The sequence below is a fragment of the Arachis stenosperma genome, chromosome 3 (assembly GCF_014773155.1).
Source record: "Arachis stenosperma cultivar V10309 chromosome 3, arast.V10309.gnm1.PFL2, whole genome shotgun sequence".
Classification (NCBI taxonomy): domain Eukaryota; kingdom Viridiplantae; phylum Streptophyta; class Magnoliopsida; order Fabales; family Fabaceae; genus Arachis; species Arachis stenosperma.
In genome coordinates this window covers 118,989,539-119,010,713 of record NC_080379.1, presented here as the reverse complement: position 1 = coordinate 119,010,713, position 21,175 = coordinate 118,989,539, and the positions used below count along the sequence as shown (strand labels likewise).

The 21,175-nt window shown below is 37.8% G+C and overlaps 1 protein-coding gene across 1 annotated transcript; it reads right to left on the bottom strand.

The window, feature by feature from the left end:
• Positions 1–12,572: 12,572 nt before the first annotated feature.
• On the bottom strand, positions 12,573–13,151 carry LOC130966628 (uncharacterized). The gene has a single exon (XM_057891446.1). The coding sequence runs from the start codon at positions 13,149–13,151 to the stop codon at positions 12,573–12,575; it is 579 nt and encodes a 192-aa protein (XP_057747429.1).
• Between the last annotated feature and the right edge of the window lie 8,024 nt (positions 13,152–21,175).

Sequence of the window (21,175 nt, the reverse complement as noted above, 5' to 3'; positions counted from 1 at the left end):
AGGTTTAGACTTTCCGGATCTCAGGAATGCTGCCAATTGGTTCTAGCCTATACCACGAAGGTTCTAATCTCACAGATTCGAATGCTCTATTATCAGAAGAGGCAAGTCAAATCCGTCGATCAGAGACCCAAGAGACTATACTTCGGCTGTCGTCCAATGACTATGTTGAACATTATGCAGACCGCTTGTGGTTGTCAGGCATGCGGATCTTGGCTAAGCGAGTAATGAAGATAGTGGGTGATTATCACGGGTCACCCCTTCATTCTGATTTAACTGAATTAAGTACGAGAGTATATCTTGGAGAAGAATTAAGCGTGAATTGAAAGAGAAACAATAGTACTTGCATTAATTCATGAAGAACAACAGAGCTCCGCACCTTAATCTATGAGGTGTAGAAACTCCACGTTAGAAAACACATAAGAGAAAACTGGCATAAAAGTTGATCCCAGGATCAAATACAATAGTAAAAAGTGCTATTTATACTAAACTAGTTATTAATGATTACAGAAAATAAGTAACTAAGTGCAGATAGTGCAGAAATCCACTTCCGGGGCCCACTTGGTGTGTACTTGGGCTAAGCATTGAGCTTTACATGTGCATAGGCTTTTTCTGGTGTTAAACACCAGCTTGGATGCCAGTTTGAGCGTTTAACTCCCATTCTGTTGCCAGTTTCGGCGTTTTATGCAAGAAAAGGGTCTCTGGTGGGCATTTTAATGCCAGTTTGGGCCATCAAATCTCGGGCAAAGTGTGGACTATTATACATTTCTGGAAAACCCAAAATGTTAGCTTTCCAACCCAATTAAGAGCGTGCCAATTGGACTTTTGTAGCACCAGAAAAACGTGCTTGAGTGCAGGGAGGTCAGAATCCAACAGTATCTGGAGTCCTTTCTCAGCCTCTGAATAAGATTTTTGCTCAGGTCCCTCAACTTCAGCCAGAAAATACTTGAAATTATAGAAAAACACACAAACTCATAGTAATGTCCAGAAATGTGATTTTTGCATAAAAACTAATAAAAATATAATAAAAAGTAACTAAAACATACTAAAAATAATGTAAAAATAATGTCAAAAAGCGTATAAATTATCCACTCATCACAACACGAAACTTAAATTGTTGCTTGTCCCCAAGCAACTAAAAACAAAATAGGATAAAAAGAAGAGAACATACACTAAATTTCAAAATATCAATGAAGCTTAGTTCCAATTAGATGAGCGGGACTAGTAGCTTTTTGCTTCTGAACAGTTTCGGCATCTCACTTTTATCCTTTGAAGTTCAAAATGATTGGCATCCATAGGAACTCAAAATTCATATAGTGTTATTGATTCTCCTAGTTTAGTATGTTGATTCTTGAACACAGCTACTTTATGAGTCTTGGCCGGGACCCTTAGCATTTTGTTTTCCAGTATTACCACCGGATACATAAATGCCACAGACACATAATTGGGTGAACCTTTTCAGATTGTGACTTAGCTTTGCTAGATTCCCCAGTTAGAGGTGCCCAAAGTTCTTAAGCACACTCATTTTGCTTTGGATCACGACTTTTACCACTCAGTCTCAAGCTTTTCACTTGGACCTTTCATGACACAAGCACATGGTTAGGGATAGCTTGATTTAGCCGCTTAGGCCAGGATTTTATTCCTTTGGGCCCTCCTATCCACTGATGCTCAAAGCCTTAGATCCTCTTTACCCTTGCCTTTTAGTTTAAAGGGTTACTAGCGTTTTGCTCTTGCCTTTTGGTTTAAAGAGCTATTGGCTTTTTCTTTCTTTTTCTTTATTTTTTGCCATTTTTTTTCCGTAAGCTTTGTGTTTTTCACTGCTTTTTCTTGCTTCAAGAATCAATTTTATGATTTTTCAGATTATTAATAACATTTATCTTTTTTCATTATTCTTTCAAGAGCCAACAATTTTAACATTCATAAACTTCACTATAAAAAATATGCACTGTTTAAGCATTCATTCAGAAAACAAAAAATTTTGCCACCACATCAAAATAATTAAACTATTTTCAAGATAGAATTCGAAATTCATGTACTTCTTTTTCTTTTTCAGAAAATATTTTTCATTTAAGAAAGGTGAAATATTCATGGAACATTCATAGCTTTAAGACATAGACACTAAACACTAACGATCATGTAATGAAGACACAAACATAGTCAAAACATAAAGCATAAAAACCGAAAACAGAAAAGAAAATAGACAAAGAGATTAAAGAACGGGTCCACCTTAGTGATGGTGGCTTCTTCTTCCTCTCGAAGAACCAATGGAGTTCTTGACCTGCTCTATGTCTTTTTCTTGCCTTTGTTGCTCCTCTCTCATGGCCTTTTGGTCCTCTCTGATTTCATGGAGGATGATGGAGTGCTCTTGGTGCTCCACTCTTAGTTGCTCCATGTTGGAACTCAATTCTCCTAAAGAGGTGTTGAGTTGCTCCCAATAGTTGTGTGGAGGAAAATGCATCCCTTGAGGCATCTCAGGGATTTCTTGATAAGGAACTTCCTCATGCTCTTGTTGAGGTCCATGAGTGGGCTCTCTTGTTTGCTCCATCCTCTTTCTAGTGATGGGATTTTGAGATGAATCTCTCCATCTCCTATAACTCGGAGTTGGAAGCAACTTCCTTCCCTTTTCTCTTCCTAGAGGTTTCTCTGGCCTTTGGCGCCATTAATGGTTATGGAAAAAATAAAAAGCAGAGCTTTTTTCCACACCAAACTTAAAAGGTGCAGAAAGAAAGGATTAAAGGAAGAAGAGATTGAGGAGATGAAGGTGTGTGAATGGTTCGGCCAAGGGAGGTTTTAGGTGGTTATGATGTATGAAAATAAAGGAGTGATGATGGGCTTATATAGGAGTAGAGTGGAGAGGGAATTCTTGTAATAGGGGTTGAGTTTGGGAGGGAGATGGTTTGAATTTGAATGGGTGGGGGTAGGTGGGTTGTATGATGATTTTGGAGGAGAAATAGAGGTGATTGGTGGAGGTTATTTTGGGGAAGAGTGTTATGAAAAGGTGTGAAAAGGAGAGAAAAAGAGTTGGGGTAGGTAGGGATCCTGTGGGGTCCATAGATCCTGAGGTGTCAAGGAATTCTGGTCCCTGCACCTTTCTGGCATTTAAACGCCCCTGGACATCTCTTTCTGGCATTTAAACGCCAGTCTGCTGCCTTTCCTGGCGTTAAACACCAGGCTAATGCCTCTTTCTGGCATTTAACGCCAGCCTGTCTGCCAATTCTGGCGTTTAACGCCCAGAATGCTGCCAGACTGGGCGTTAAACGCCCATTATGCTATCCTTACTGGCGTTTAACGCCAGCCAGACACCCTTTTTTGGCTTTAAACGCCAGCCTGTCTGCAAACTCTGGCGTTTAACGCCCAGAATGCTGCCAGACTGGGCGTTAAACGCCCATTCTGCTATCCTTACTGGCGTTTAAACGCCAGTAAGCCTGTCCTCTAGGGTGTACTGTTTTTGATGTTGTTTTTTATTCTGCTTTAATTCTGCAGCTGTTTTTGTGACTCCACATGATCATCATCCTAAAGAAAACATAAACTAATAATGGAAATTGAAAAGGAAAAGTAATTAACATAGATAAATAAAATTGGGTTGCCTCCCAACAAGCGCTTCTTTAATGTCAATAGCTTGATAGGAAGCTCTTACAGAGCTTCACAAGTACTCAGAGCATGATTGTGGCCTTCCAACACCAAACTTAGAGTTTGAATGTGAGGGCTCTACTTACAGAGCTTCACAAGTACTCAGAGCATGATTGTGGCCTTCCAACACCAAACTTAGAGTTTGAATGTGAGGACTCTACTTGACTCTGTATGGAGAGAATTGGATGAAGCTTTTCATTCTTCTTTTCCATGTTTACAGAAGAAGATCCTTGAGCCTTAAACACAAGGTAGTCCTCATTCAATTGAAGGACTAACTCTCCTCTGTCCACATCAATCACAACCCTTGTTGTGGCTAGGAAGGGTCTTCCAAGGATGATGGATTCATCCTCATCCTTCCCAATGTCTAGGATTATAAAGTCAGCAGAGATGTAAAGGCCTTCAACCTTTAGTAAGACATCATCTACAAGTCCATAAGCCTGTTTCATTGATTTGTCTGCCATCTCTAGTGATATTCTTGTAGATTGTACTTCAAAGATTCCTAGTTTCTCCATTACAGATAGTTGCATGAGGTTTATACCTGATCCCAGGTCATACAGAGCCTTTTCAAAGGTCATGGTGCCCATGGTACAAGGTATTAAGAACCTTCTGGGATCCGGTTTCTTTTTGAGGTAATTTCTGCTGAACCAAGGCATTCAGTTCATTGATGAGCAATGAAGATTCATCCTCCCAAGTCTCATTACCAAATAACTTGGCATTTAGCTTCATGATTGCTCCTAGATACCAAGCAACTTGCTCTTCAACAATATCTTCATCTTCTTCGGAGGAAGAATACTTATCAGAGCTCATGAATGGCAATAGTAAGTTTAGTGGAATCTCTATGGTTTTTGTATGAGCCTCAGATTCCTTTGGTTCCCTATTAGGGAACTTCTTAGTGGTCAGTGGACGTCTATTGAGGTCTTCCTCACTGGAAATCACTACCTCTTCCTACTTTATAGGTTCGGCCATTTTGGTTATATTGATGGCCTTACACTCTCTCTTTGGATTCTCTTCTATATTGCTTGGGAGAGTACTAGGAGGAGTTTTAGTAACTCTTTTACTTAGCTGACCCACCTGTGCCTCCAAATTTCTGATGGAGAACCTTGTTTCAGTCATGAAACTGAGAGTGGCCTTAGATAGATCAGAGACTATGGTTGCTAAGCGAGAGAGGCTCTACTCAGAATTTTCTGTTTGTTGCTGAGAAGATGATGGAAAAGGCTTGCTATTGCCAAACTTATTTCTCCCACCATTATTGTTATTGAAGCCTTGTTGAGGCTTCTATTGATCCTTCCATGAGAAATTTGGATGATTTCTCCATGAAGGACTATAGGTGTTTCCATAGGATTCTCGCATGTAATTTACCTCTTCCATTGTAGGATTCTCAAGGTCATAAGCTTCTCCTTCAGTGGAGGCTTCTTTAGTACTGTTGGATGCAACTTACAATCCAGTCAGATTCTGAGAAATTATATTGACTTGCTGAGTTAATATTTTATTCTGAGCCAATATGACATTCAAAGTATTAATCTCAAGAACTCCTTTCTTCTGAGTTATCCCATTATTCACAGGATTTCTTTCAGAAGCGTACATGAACTGGTTATTTGCAACCATCTCAATGAGTTCTTGGGCTTCTGCAGGGGTTTTCTTCAGATGAAGAGATCCACCAGCAGAGTAGTCCAATGACATCTTGGACAATTCAGACAGACCATCATAGAATATACATAAGATGCTCCATTGAAAGCATGTCAGAAGGACACCTTCTGATCAATTGCTTGTATCTTTTCCAAGCTTCATAAAGGGATTCACCTTCCTTCTGTCTGAAGGTTTGGACTTCCACTCTAAGCTTGCTCATCTTTTGAGGTGGAAAGAATTCGGCCAAGAAATCATTGACCAACTTTTTCCAAGAGTTCAGGCTTTCCTTAGGTTGTGAGTCCAACCATATCCTAGCTCTATCTCTTATAGCAAAGGGAAAAGCATAAGTCTGTAGACCTCGGGATCAACCCCATTGGTCTTAACAGTGTCATAGATTTGCAAGAATTCAGCTAAAAACTGATGAGGATCTTCCAATAGAAGTCCATAAAACTTGAAATTCTGCTGCATTTGAGAAACTAATTGAGGCTTAAGCTCAAAGTTGTTTGCTCCAATTGTAGGAATTGAGATGCTTCTTCCATAGAAGTTGGAAGTTGGTGCAGTAAAGTCACCAAGCATCTTTCTTGCATCTCCACTATTGTTCTCAGGATCGATTGCCATGTTTGCCTCTTTTTTGAAATTTGCTGTAAGGTCCTCTCCGGATTGTTGTGCTTTAGCTTCTCTTAGCTTCCTCTTCAAAGTCCTTTCAGGTTCAGGATCATCTTCAACAAGAATGTATTTATCCATGTTCCTGCTCATATGAAAAAGAAGAGAACAAAGAGAGTAGTGGAATCCTCTATGTCACAGTATAGAGATTTCTTTATGTGTCAGAGGAAAAGAAGAATAGAAGAATGAGGTAGAGAGAGAATAAGAAGAATTCGAACATAGAGAGAGGGAGATGGTTTGAATTATTAGATGAGTAGAAGAGAAATGTTAGTAAATAAATAAAATAAATAGAAAGAGATGAGAGAGAGTATTCGAATTTTAAGAAGAGGAAAAAGAAAAATATTTTTATTTTTATTTAATTAATTAAGTTAGTTTCGAAAATTTGAAAAAGAAATACAAGAAAATTAAAAACTTAAACAATTAGTTAATTAAAAAGATTTTTGAAAAAGTGGTTAGTGATTTTTGAAGATTAGAAGTGGAAAAGTAGTTAGGTGGTTTTGAAAAAGATAAGAAATAGTAAACTTTTTAAAATTAAAACAAACAAGTCAAGTGGTTAGTTGAAAAAGATTTGAAAATAAATTTTGAATAGATAAGAAGTTTAGAAAAAGATTTTGAAATTAAAATTTTAAAAGATATGATTTAAATTTATTTTGAAAAAGAAATGAAAAAAATTAAAAAGATTTGATTTTTAAAATTAAAGTTGATGACTTGACCAACAAGAAACTAAAAGATATGATTCTAGAATTCAAAGATTGAACCTTTCTTAACAAGAAAGTAACAAACTTGAAATTTTTGAATCAAAACATTAATTGTTAGCAAGGATTTTCGAAAATATGAAATGAAATTAAGAAAAAGATTTTCAAAAAAATTAGTTTTAAAATTTTCGAACACATTAAAAGAAAAATGAAAAAGATTTTGAAAAATTTTAAGAATGAAATTCGAAATCATAAAAAAATGAAAAAGAATTAATTTTGTTAAAGATTTGAAAAGATAAAGCTTTTAAATTGAAATTTTGACTTGACTAACAAGAAACAACTAAATTTTAAAAATTTTTGAACGAGTCAACTCAAAATTTCGAAAATTATGAGAAGAATAAGGAAAAGATATTTTTTTTACTTTTGAATTTATAATGAGGAGAGAGAAAAATAACAAAATGAAACAAAACATAAAAATTTAAGATCAAAACAAATAATGCATGCAAGAACACTTTGAATGTCAAGATGAATACCAAGAACACTTTGAAGATCATGATGAACATCAAGAACATATTTTTGAAAATTTTTAAAAAAAGAAAGACATGCAAGACACAAACAATTTGAAAATGCACAAGAAAATGCACAAGAAAAGACACAACCCAAGAACAAACAAGGAAAATCATCAAGAACAACTTGAAGATCAGAGAAGAACACAATGCATGAATTTTCGAAAATTTAAGAAAAACTAAAACATGCAATTGACACCAAACTTAAAATTTGATGCTAGACTCAAACAAGAAACACAAAAATTTTTTCGTTTTCATGATTGTATTAAAATTTTTTTGTATTAGATATTTTATTTTATTTTTTTTTTCGAAAACTTTTTGAAAAGAAAATAAAGGTTGAAACAAGAAAGAAGATTACCTAATCTAAGCAACAAGATGAACTATCAGTTGTCCAAACTGGAACAGTCCCCGACAACGGCGCCAAAATTTTGGTGCACGGAATTGTGATTCACACTTTTCACAACTCCGGTACAACTAACCAGCAAGTGCACTGGGTCATCCAAGTAATAAAACCTTACGCGAGTAAGGGTGGATCCCACGGAGATTGCCGGCTTGAAGCAAGCTATGGTTATCCTGTAAATCTTAGTTAGGCGGATTCAATTGGTTATGAGTTTTGATAATTGAAAGATAAATAAAACGTAAATTAAAATAAAGGTACTTATGTAATTCATTGGTGGGAATTTCAGATAAGCGTTTGGAGATGCTTTGTTGCTTCTGAACCTCTGCTTTCCTATTGTCTTCATCCAATCATGCGTGCTCCCTTGCATGGCAAACTGTATGTTGGTGGATCACCATTGTCAATGGCTACCATCCGTCCTCTCAGTGAAAATAGACCAGCAACAGTTTCTGTACAGCTAATCAATTGTTGGATTTCTCGTCTCGGATGAAAAATACCAGGCACAACTACCGCACGGCTAATCATCTGTCGATTCTCACTTGTGTCAGAATAGGATCTCTCTATCCTTTTTCACATTGTCACTGTACCCAACATTCATGAGTTTGAAATTCATCACAGTCATCCCATCCCAGATCCTACTCGGAATACCACAGACAAGGTTTAGACTTTTCAGATCTCAGGAATGCTGCCAATTGGTTCTAACCTATACCACGAAGGTTCTAATCTCACGGATTTGAATGCTCTGTTGTCAGGAGAGGCAAGTCAAATCCGTGGATCAGAAACCCAAGAGACTATACTCCGCTGTCGTCCAATGACTACGTTGAACATCATGTAGACCGCTTGTGGTTGTCAGGCACGCGGATCTTGGCTAAGCGAGTAACAAAGAAAGTGGGTGATTGTCACGGGTCACTGACGTTATGATTTTTGCCAGTAAAGAATTTCATAAAAACAGTCGCGTTGTAGATATAGTCTCTAAACCGACAGAAATCCCTTCGTACAAACGTTTTGGTTGTCACAAGTAACAAACCCCTTTAAAATTGATAACCAAGTATTTAAACCTCGGGTCGTCTTCTCAAGGAATTGCAGGGAAGTATGTTCTTATTATTGGCTATGAAAAAGGTGTGTTTGGGGTTTTTGGATCAAGGTAAAAGGTTAGTTGGGCAATGGGCATAGGTATATTTTCAAAGCAATAAAAGTAAATAAATAACTATAAAATAAACTCTTGGCAAGGTATGAGAACTGGAAGTTCTTTCCTGGTTATCCTTATCAATTGTAATGAGAATTGGATTTTTCTCCCACTTTGTTAACCTCTAACTATGAAGGTAAGTTAAGTGGATGAATTAATTCTAATTCTCAACTAACAATGAGTTTGATAACTCAAGAGTCACCAATTATTTAACCAAGACCAAAAGGAAAAAAATTGTATCTACTAGAATAACAATATTTTCAGATTGGGGATAATAAAAAGAAATAATCATAAACTGAAATACCTCAAATAACATTAATTTAAAAGAGTAATCTGTAACATGGAACATTTCATAAATTTAATTGGAAAAATAAATAAAAATGTACATTGAACCTGAATCGAGAGTTACTCTTAAGAACCAAGAGAAGTCCTAAATCCTAGTTTCTAAAAATCCTAATTTCTAATCCTAATCCTAATCCTAAGAGAGAGGATAGAACCTCTCTCACTAAAAACTACATCTAAAGTAATAAAAAGTGAATTATGAGTGCATAATTATGAATACATGCATTCCCCACTTTATAGCCTCTAATCTGTGTGTTCTGGGCTGAAAACTGGGTCAAAAGCAGCCCAGAAGTCACTTCCAGCGCTTTCTGGTCCGTACAGGTCGCGGAAAAGTGACGCGGCCGCACGGGTTGTGTTCCTGCCAGGTCACGCGTCCGCGTGACTCACGCGTCCGCGTGACTCACGCGTTCACGTCGCCTGGCGTCAGGGCAGCTATGGCAAATTATATATCAAATCGAAGCCCTGGACGTTAGCTTTCCAACGCAACTGGAACCGCATCATTTGGACCTCGGTAGCTAAAGTTATAGCCATTTGAGTGTGAAGAGGTCAGGCTGGACAGCTTTAGCAATTTCTCCAACTTATTGTATTCCTTCCACTTTTGCATGCTTCCTTCTCATCCTCCAAGCCATTCCTGCCTTATAATATCTGAAAACACTTAACACACATATCAAGACATCTAATGGTAATAAGAGAGGATTAATAATAAGCAAATATAAGTCCAAAGAAACATGTTTTCAATCAAAGCACATAATTAGGAAGGCAAATGTAAAACCGTGCAAATAGTATGAATAAGTGGGTAAAGAGTAGATAAAAACCACTCAATTGAGCACAAGATAAACCATGAAATATGGATTTATCAGTCACCCCTTCATTCTAACTTAACTGAATTAAGTACAAGAGTATATCTTGGAGAAGAAGTAAGCGTGAATTGAAAGAGAAACAATAGTACTTGCATTAATTCATGAAGAACAGTAGAGCTCCGCACCTTAATCTATGAGGTGTAGAAACTCCACCATTAGAAAATACATAAGAGAAAAAGGTCTAAGCATGGCCGAATGGCCAGCCTCCCAAATGTGAAAGATGGCATAAAAGTTGATCCCATGATCAAATACAATAGTAAAAAGTGCTATTTATACTAATCTAGTTACTAAGGATTACAAAAAATAAGTAACTAAGTGCAGATAGTGCAGAAATCCACTTCTGGGGCCCACTTGGTGTGTATTTGGGTTAAGCATTGAGCTTTATACGTGCATAGACTTTTTCTAGAGTTAAACGCCAGCTTGGATGCCAGTTTGGGCCTTTAACTCCCGTTCTGGTGCCAGTTCCGGCGTTTTATGCCAGAAAATGGTCTCTAGTGGGCGTTTTAACTCCAGTTTGGGCCATAAAATCTTGAGCAAAATGTGGACTATTATATATTGCTAGAAAGCCCAAGATGTTAGCTTTCCATCCCAATTGAGAGTGCGCCAATTGGACTACTGTAGCACTAGAAAAACGCGTTTGAGTGCAGGGAGGTCAGAATCCAACAACATATGGAGTCCTTTCTCAGCCTCTGAATCAGATTTTTGCTCAGGTCCCTCAACTTCTGCCAAAAAATACCTGAAATTATAGAAAAATACACAAACTCATAGTAAAGTCCAGAAATGTGATTTTTGCATAAAAACTAATAAAAATATAATAAAAAGTAACTAAAACATACTAAAAACTATGTAAAAATAATGCCAAAAGCGTATAAATTATCCGCTCATCAGTGGCAAAAAAAAAACTTAATTTTTGGCTTACTCTTAAGATCAATTAAATTGTTATTATGTAAGCTCAAAAATAAGTGGGCTGGTGGCCACACTAAACTTAGTTCTTCAGCCAATTTCTCAGCCCAATTAAAGATATCACGTAATAAATAATGCAAATTTACACTTTCAGCGAGACTAAAAAAACTTTTGAAGCTAAAATCTAAAAAGCTACCAAATAAATAACTAACACTAGAAACTGGAAAGAAATTAACCAAAGTAACTCAACATACTAATCTAGAAAGCTTGAAAATGAAAGGATATGAGTGTTGGGGTGCCTTCCAACTAGCACTTCTTTAACGTCATTAGCTTTACGGTTCTTCCTCTTCAGCTAAGGTTATAGCTCACCCTTTGGTCATCCAGTGAGTCTCCCAAGTAATGCTTAAGTCTGTGGCCATTGATAGAGAAAGTTCTTTGTGTTTTCTCATCCATAAGCTCCACGTGGCCATAAGGAGAAACTTTGATGATTGTGAAAGGTCCTGACCATCTTGATTTCAACTTCCCTGGGAAGAATTTGAGCCTTGAGTTGTATAAGAGAACCTTTTGGCCTTCTACAAACTCCCTTCTTGACAGCTTTAGATCATGTCTTTTCTTTGTTTTTTTCCTTGTAAATCTAGGCATTTTCATAGGCTTGAGTTCTGAATTCATCTAGCTCATTAAGTTGCAACATCCTTCTTTCTCTAGTAGCTTGATTATCAAAGTTTAACATCTTTAGAGCCCAAAATGCTCTATGTTCAAGCTCCACTGGTAGATGACAAGCTTTTCCAAACACCAATTGGTATGGAGACATGCCAATAGGTGTCATAAAAGCTGTTCTATAGGCCCATAAAGTATCATCCAACTTCTTGGACTAATCTTTCATTGAGTTTCCAATAGTTTTCTCAAGGATCCTCTTGAGCTCTCTATTTGAAATTTCAACTTGGCCATTGGTTTGTGGATGGTATGGGGTGGCAACTTTGTGCTTAACACCATATTTGAGGAGGAGGGTCTCTAGTTGCTTGTTGCAAAAGTGACTTCCCCCATCACTTATAAGAGCTCTTGGAACCCCAAACCGGCTAAATATATTCTTCCTCAAGAAGTAGATCACTAGTTTGTTGTTATTTGTTGATGTTGCTATGGCCTCTACCCATTTAAACATATAGTCCACAGCCACCAATATGTAATTGTTTGAGTATGAGAGTGGGAAAGGTCCCATGAATTCTATTCCCCAAATATCAAACAATTCCAACTCCATGATGAATCTTTGTGGCATCTCATTCTTCTTGGGTAGGTTCCCAGCTCTTTGACACTCATTGAACCTTGTCACAAACGCTTTTGCATCTTTGAATATAGTAGGCCAGAAAAATCCACGCTGCAACACTTTGGCTGCAGTCCTTTCTCCACTAAAGTGTACTCCATAAGTAGATCCATGGCAATGCCAAAGAACCTCTTGTCCTTCCTCATGAGAGATGCAACTTCTTAGAATTCCATCAGCACACTTCTTGAAGAGGTAAGGCTCATCCCAAATGTAATGCTTGGCATCATTGATGAGCTTCCTTCTCAAGTGCTTGTTGATGTTAGAAGGTAACTCTCCAATGGCCTTGTCTAGTATGATTGAGTTGCCCATGTTTTCTTGTGGTAATCCACCACATGATACTTCTTGCTCCATTGTATCTTCAAGTTTGTCTTCTTCCAAAACTCCTTGGACTAGTGTTCCGTTGTATCTACCATCATACACTCTCCAATGGACTCTTTAGGGCAACTCATAGCAGTGAAAATATTGAATACCATCTTTTCTTCATGAAGCCTGAGAACCAATTCTCCTTTTTGTACATCAGTTATAGCTCCAGCTGTTGCCAAAAATGGCCTCCCTGGTATGATTGATGCATTGGCCTCCTCTTCCATGTCAAGCACTACAAAATCTGTTGGAAAGATAAATTCTCCCACCTTAACCAACAAGTGCTCCACTACTCCATGGGAAAACTTGAATGTTCTATCTGCTAGTTGAAGTGCCATTCTTGTTGGCTTAGCTTCTTCAATCCTCATTCTCTTCATCATGGCCAAGGACATAAGGATGATGCTAGCTCTCAGAGCACACAATGCTTTCTCAATACTAATGCCTCCTATGATGCATGGGATTCGGAAGCTCCCAAGATCCTTCATCATTTGGGAAAGCTTCTTTTGTATAATGGCACTGCATTCCTCTGTGAGCACTATAGTTTCTTTTTCCCCTGAGTTTCTTTTCTTGGTCATGAGCTCCTTTAGAAATTTGGTATAGAGTGGCATTTGCTCTAGTGCTTCAGCGAAAGGTATGTTAATTTGAAGCCTCTTGAAGATCTCTAAGAACCTAAAAAACTGGCTGTTTTTCCCATCTTTTCTTAGCCTTTGTGGGTAGAGTGCTTTTGGTATATAGGGCTTCAAGACTTCCTTTGGTGGAGTTAGAGTATGTATCTCTTCTTCCTCTTTGATTTCTAAGTTCCTGTCAGCCTTTTCTTCTTGTGATTTTTGGCTTGAAGATGCCTCCTTCACCACTTTCCCACTTCTTAATATGATGGCCTTGTATTCTGATGAGCGGATAATTTACACGTTTTTGGCATTGTTTTTAGTTAGTTTTTAGTAAGTTCAAGCTACTTTTAGGGATGTTTTCACTAGTTTTTATGTTAAATTCACATTTCTGGACTTTACTATGAGTTTGTGTGTTTTTCTGTGATTTCAGGTATTTTCTGGCTGAAATTGAGGGACTTGAGCAAAACTCTGAAAAAGGCTGACAAAAGGACTGCTGATGCTGCTGAAATCTGACCTCCCTGCACTCGAAATGGATTTTCTGGAGCTACAGAACTCCAATTGGCGCGCTCTCAACGGCGTTGGAAAGTAGACATACAGGGCTTTCCAGCAATATATAATAGTCCATACTTTATTCGGAAATTGACGACGTAACTTGGCATTGAACGCCAAGTTCATGCTGCTGTCTGGAGTTAAACGCCAGAAAAACGTCATGATCCGGAGTTGAACGCCCAAAACACGTCATAACTCGGAGTTCAACTCCAAGAGAAGCCTCAGCTCGTGGATTGAACAAGCTCAGCCCAAACATACACCAAGTGGGCCCCGGAAGTGGATTTATGCATCAATTACTTACTCATGTAAACCCTAGGAGCTAGTTTATTATAAATAGAACATTTAACTATTGTATTAGAGAGCTTTGATCATTCGGTCTTGTGACCACATGGGTGCTGGCCTCTCGGCCATGCCTGAACCTTTTACTTATGTATTTTCAACGGTGGAGTTTCTGCACACCATAGATTAAGGGTGTGGAGCTCTGCTGTACCTCAAGTATTAATGCAATTCTATTTCCTTTTATTCAAATCTCTCTTATTCTTATTCCAAGATATTCATTCGCACCCAAGAACATGATGAAGGTGATGATTATGTGACGCTCATCACCATTCTCACCTATGAACGCGTGTGATTGACAACCACTTCCGTTCTACATGCAACAGAGCTTGAATGTGTATCTCTTAGATTCCCCAACAGAATCTTCGTGGTATAAGCTAGATAGATGGCGGCATTCATGAGGATCCGGAAAGTCTCACCTTGTCTGTGGTATTCCGAGTAGGATCCTGGGAGTCCGGAAAGTCTAACCTTGTCTGTGGTATTCCGAGTAGGATTCCGGTAATGAATGACTGTGACGTGCTTCAGACTTGCAAGTGCTGGGCGTGATGACAAACGCAAAAGAATCAAGGGATTCTATTCCAGTAGGCGCGGGAACCAACCAGTGATTAGCCGTGCTGTGACAGAGCGCGTGAGCGTAGTTTTCACTGCGAGGATGGGATGTAGCCTTCGGCCAGGTGATGCCTCCAGACGATTAGCCATGCGAGTGACAGCCGCAGAGGACCATTTTCCCGAGAGGATTGAAAGTAGCCATCGTCGAACGGTGAACCCCTATACACAGCTTGCCATGGAAAGGAGTAAAGAAGGATTGATTTAGTCCTTCCTAATTCATTACCCTTTGTTTTTTTCTTGTACCGCTTCATCATTGAATTAGGATAGAATCAAATGCTTTCATGCGTATCACTAATCTTGTTTGTGTCAATCCTTATTTGATCTTGATGCTCCATATACTCTCCATGCTTTAACTTTACTTTTGCATCAAGTATTAGTTGATATGCCCTTTGCTTAAATTGTTTTCTTACTCACATGTTGTAGCTACCATGTAGTAGAGAATCATACTCTTATTTGGCATTAGCCCCCGCCTATGTTCTAATTGCCTTGATATCTTTGTTATAGGCTTAATTTTCTTTCCTTTTCTTTCCTTTTAGGTTGGCCACCAAGAAAGAAGGAAACGGAAAAGCTTTTAAATGGGGCAACAAACAAGTCATCCGCACAACTTTTTGAGGAACTCATCAATTGTAGCAACCCATCCACCTTGCTCTTCTTTGCATGCACCGAGGACGGTGCAATATTCAAGTGTGGGGAGGTCGTCCGACCGATCTCCATGGGTAACAATTTCCTTTTTCAACATCAATGTTAGCTAGCTATTGCATTGCATGATAGGTTGCATGTTAGTTAGAATTTATACATATTTTTACCACTTCTTTCTCATTAGGACTACTTGGTTAGGGTGATGATTTTCTTTCCGAGAAACTGTTTTAGGGCACCTTACCAATTAAAACAAATTTTTTGTGGAACTCGCTTGAAAGAATGTATTTTGGAACATGGTTTTGAGCTAAGAACACAAGCAAGTGAGATTTGAGCCTAATGATGTGGTTACATCTTATAACCACTTATTTTTCCTTCTTGTGTGCTTTATTCTCTTCCTATGATTGTAATCTTCAATTTGTTTGATTCTTTATATCCATTATTTTGTGTATTCATGCATTTATATGATTGAGGCCATCATTTCATTAGCTCACTTACCCCAAATGGCCTTACCTTTTATCTTCCTTTGTTAGCCAACTTTGAGCCTACGCTTAACCCACTTATTCTTATTTTAGCACATTACAAGCCTTAAAGCGGAAAACAATGAATGTCCTTTATTTGGATCTTTGATTGGCTTAGGCTAGTGAGTGTGAGTGTCATCCAAGAGTGGGAAGACTTTGGGACATTGGTTGGGATAAAAGGGTGTTTATGTTTTGTACTTTTACATTGGGGAATTGGTACATACTCATGTATTAATTAAATGTATAGACCTTATGCATTGATGTTCTTGTGTATAGTTTGAAAGAAAAAGAAAAAAAAAAGAAATAAAAGTGAAAAAGAAAAAGAAAAAAAGAAAAGAAAAGAAAAAATGTATATAGAAAAAGAAAGAAAAAAAGAAAAGCAATAAAGGGGACAAAATGCCCCAAAGTGAAGCTCAATAAGAATCAATGCACAAATGTTGTGAAATGAAAAGAAAATGCATGAGTATGTGAAAAAGTGAGGAATGGGTAGTTAGATTAGTACTTAATTGTATAGGTTATTATATAGGTTAGGTGGAAAAGTCTAGGTTAATCAAAGATTCAAATCCTAAGTCCACTAGCCATATATGATCCTACCTTGACCCTAGCCCCATTACAACCTAAAGAAAAGACCTCATGATACATGTATGCATGCATTGAATAATTGTTGATTGTTAGAAGATAAACAAATCTTGGAAAGCATGATTAGGGGAGAATTGAGAGAATCAACCCCAAACACCGAGCGACTAGAGTGCAAACACTTCCGGTGAGGGTTCGATGCTCAATTCCTTGATTCCCGGCTTTCATGAGCGTTCTTCTCGCAAGTCTACTTGAACTTCATTTTGATATTCGAATTGGTAGGATTCATGAATCGTTATATGATCTTGACCCTACTTGTGCATGTATGACTTGGAGGATTGATTTATTTTTAACCAAGTAGGTAAAACCATTTTGCATTTTAGTTGCATATAGTTTAGGCTGCATATAGCTCATTTACATGGAATAAATGTTGATACCCTTTGTTTCTCTCTTGGCTTAAGCATGAGGACATGCTTGGTTTAAGTGTGGGGAGGTTGACAAACCCCATTTGTAGGGTTTATCTTGTATTGATTTTAGGGGATTTTATCACCTTTTACCCACATTTACTCAATGAAATAGCATGGTTTTGTATATTCTCCTTTAATTGTGCTTAAGAGTGAAAACATGCTTTTTAGGACTCAAAATAGCTAAATTTAATTCACCTTGATTCTATTAGATGCCTTGATATGTTTGTTAAGTGATTTCAGATTTAGGAGGCAAAGATTGGATCAAGGGAATGAAGAAAAAGCATGTAAAGTTGGAGAACTCATGAAGAAATGAAAGAACCGGAAAGCTGTCAAGCCGACCTCTTCGCACTTAATTGACCATAACTTGAGCTACAGAGGTCCAAATGATGCGGTTCCAGTTGGGTTGGAAAGCTAACATCCGGGGCTTCGAAACGATATAAGATTTGCCATAGTTGCTACACGTATAGGGGCGCGCACGCGCACAGTACGCGAACGCGCCGATGCTGCATGTGACTTTTTAAGATGCAACTCGTGGCCAGCGACTTTAGAAGCCTTGTGGGCCCAATCCAACTCATTTCTGATGCTATTTAAGCCAAGTATTGAAGGGGAATCAATATACTTTTTTTACTTTAGATACTTTTGATCATTAGCTTAGTTTTAGGAGTTAGAGTTAGTTTTAGAGAGAGAAGCTCTCACTTCTCTCTAGGATTAGGAATTAGGGTTAGATTAGGATCTCATAATTCTAGGTTTAATTCAAGTCTCCTTCTACTTCTACCTTCAAGTGGTGATTGCTACACTTTGGTTCTTCTTTCTATCCCTATCCTCTTGTTGTAATTTCTCTTATTTTGTTTCTAGGTTTTGTAATTGAGATATTCTTATTCTTTTGTTTTCTTTTAATAATGCAATTTGAGATAATTCATGTGATTGTGATGTTGTTGATTGTTGTTTTGTTAATTCTTTGTAATTGTTGGTTGTTGATCCCTTTTATTCTTACAAATAAAAATGCTTTCTTTCATTACCCTCCAAGTGTTTGATGAAATGCTTGAGAGGATGTTAGAGTAGGATTTTATGTTCGTGGCTTGAGAAGGTAACTTAGGATTTCTTGAGTCACTAGTGTCCAATTGATTGCTAGTTGATAGCCATTAACTCTAGCCTTCATTAATCCAATTAGAGGAAAGCTAGGACTTATGGACTAGGATTGATACAACTCACTTGACTTTCCTTTGTTAATTGATTTAAGGATGACTAAGTGGGATTAATCCTTGCAACTACCATACTTGTGGCTAGTGATAATGATGAAGATCCTTGACAATCAAATCTTGCCAAGACTATTTTCTTAATAAAGTTTTCTTACCATTTACTATTCATGTTTCTCATCTAAAACCCCAAAATAACTCACAACCAATAACAAGACACTTTATTGTAAGTCCTAGGGAGAACGACCCGAGGTCCAATACTTCGGTTTATAAATTTTAGGGGTTTGTACTAGTGACAAACAACTTTTTGTACGAAAGGATTATTGTTTGGTTTGGAAACTATACTTTACAACGAGGTTTTATTTGAGAAATTCTAAACCGTCAAAAATCCAATCGTCAAAATGGCGCCGTTGCCGGGGATTTGCAATGGTGTTATGTTATTGGTTATTGTACATATGTGAATAGTGTGAATAGGTTTATCTTTTGTTTGTTTCTTAATTTTTGTTAGTTTTATTTTGTTCTTTCACTATGAATTCTCACCTTGGCTATGAGTTTGGCTCTAATTGTGTTATAGGAAATGTGGACTTTAATGGCAACATGTACCAAGGATGGAACCATCAAAGATGGGAGGAGCCTCAAGGAATTGATCACTCCTATTGGCAACAACCTCCGGATACTTATAGGTATAATTTCCATCCTAATGCATGTCAATTTAATGGCTATGATGACTCTTTTTGTGACACTCAACAACCACCATCATATGCCTTTGAATCTCATCCTCAACATGAACCTCAACCATACTCACAAGCCTTTCCATACCAAGCACCTTCCTATAATCCATATCCATCATATGACCAATCATCCATACCATATTCTTATGACCATTATGAGCAAGAACCCTTAGAACCACCACAACCCTACCGAGATTACTCCCAAGAACCACCTCAATACACACAATCTCCACAACCTTACCAAGAAGAACCACCTTCCTATTATGAATCCTCTCTCCAAAATGATGAACCTTCTTACTCACCCCAAGCCTCAATAGACGATCCTCTTACTTTGTTACTTCAAGGACAAGAAGCCATGAAGCGGGATACACTTGAGTTTGTGACCAACTTGACCAAGGTAGTGTCTACCTTAGCCTACCAATGCTTGAACACTCAAGGTACTTCCGTGACCACATGTGAAAAACCTAAAGAAGAGCAAAGTATGAAGGGGAAATTGGAAAATCCGATGAAGAAGGAGGAATCCTATTTTGTGTTGGAACAATTGGAGAAGCCTATGATCATTGAAGAAAGGGAAGAAGTGGTTGAAGACTTAGGAGATGTTGAAAGTCCATGGGAATGTACCATCATGGAAAACTCTTCCAAGAAGCTTGACATTGATGTTGAGGAGGGTGCGCAACCTCCAAAGCACATCATGGTTGAAGACTTTGAAGAGGTTGATCAAGAGATGGATTCAATTATTGATGAGTTCCTATCCACAATTGAATCCTCTCCCATTGAGCTTGACATAAAGGGTAAGGAAGAAGATACCTCACCTCCCATACCCTTGGTAAGCCACGAAGAAAATATTAAATTGGAAGGATGCTACCAAGAGGAAGAGGTTGAAGTTGATATAAGTTGTCAAGAGGTGGAAGTTACAAGGGAAGAGCACAAGAGCGTAGACATCGCAATAGCTAAGTGTGGGGAGGTCCCCCTTCCCAAGCCACCATCACCTAACATAACATTCAAGTGGGTAAAATTTCTATCCCTAAGCTTCACTTTCTCACTTGAATATGGGTTGATTGAAAATGATGGTCAACTTAGAGCTCTTTGTGGAGTTAAGAGTAAGAGGGAGTGGTGTAATGGTTGGAAAGAGAATGTTAGGCTCATTAAGGTTAAACCCTCAAGGCATAAATACTATGGTTGGAGGAATGCTAAATCTAGAAGGAGAATTTGGTGCATAAAGGAGAATTCTATATGCCTACCACCCAAGTTGAATCATGATGATCAACTAGAAGATGGGTGTGAAAATAAGATATGGGATCCCGGATCACAACATGAAGACCAATTTTGGGAGCTCATATCTTGGGTAGAACTTTGCCCAAGTTTGGTGAAGATGGTTGGAAATTCTGTCAACCAATTGAGAAGCAAAGATCCTTGGAGATTCAAGGATGAGTACAAACATAAGCCACCATGACAATAAGCTCTTCAAATGTCCAACTTAAGGACTTAAACTAAAAGTGCTAGGTGGGAGACACCCCACCATGGTAAACTCTTTCCATCCTCTTTTAGTTTTGTTTAATAAGTGATTTGAGTTGCCATTGTAGGTAGATTTTCATTTCATATTGATTTGTTAGTAAAGATTGGTTGTTAGTATGTTGTATTCATTAGTAGTAGATGAATAAATTCTAAAATCAAATTGCATTTTTGTGAATTGTTTGATATTTGATTGAATAAAGAAGAGTTTTGGACATTATAGGGAGCTCTTGGGCATTTTTTCTGCTTTTTGGGCAAAAAAAAAAAAACGGCCATCGGCGCGCAAGCACGCTGTGCGCGCGCGCGCACATTGCACTTCTGCAACTTCTGGTACAAAAACCAGAGAGTTGTGCGCGCGTTGTGCCAGCATTGTGCTGGGAGCACAAGCTCATCCACGCGTGAGCGCGCTGTGCGCGCGCGCGCGGATTGTCCCAACCTCATCCACGTTTAAGCGCGCTGTGCGCGCGCGCGCGGATTTGCTCCCTGCTTTTCCCCTTCCTCCTTTCTCCTTCTTTCCTCTTCTCTTCTTCTTTCTTTCTCATTTTTTTTTCTTCTTCCTCTCTTGAAAGATTTTTTTTCTTTTCTCTTTTAATAAAAAAAAAAAGAAGAAAATTTTTTTAATAATAAAAAAAAATAAATATAATAAATAAATAAATAAATAAAATACTAAAAAAAATAAAAAAAAAATTAAAAATATATAAAAATAAAAAAATTTTTTTTCTTCCATTTTCTTTTGTCTATTACATTTGCATACTTTTATTCTTTGCATTTTAATTTTGTTTCTATAATTTTTTCTCATTTCATTTTCTAAATTTCTCATTTTAATAATGGTGTTGAATTCTCTCACTCAATTGTTGAGAATTTCTTGCATTTGTTTTGGTGCTTCATGAC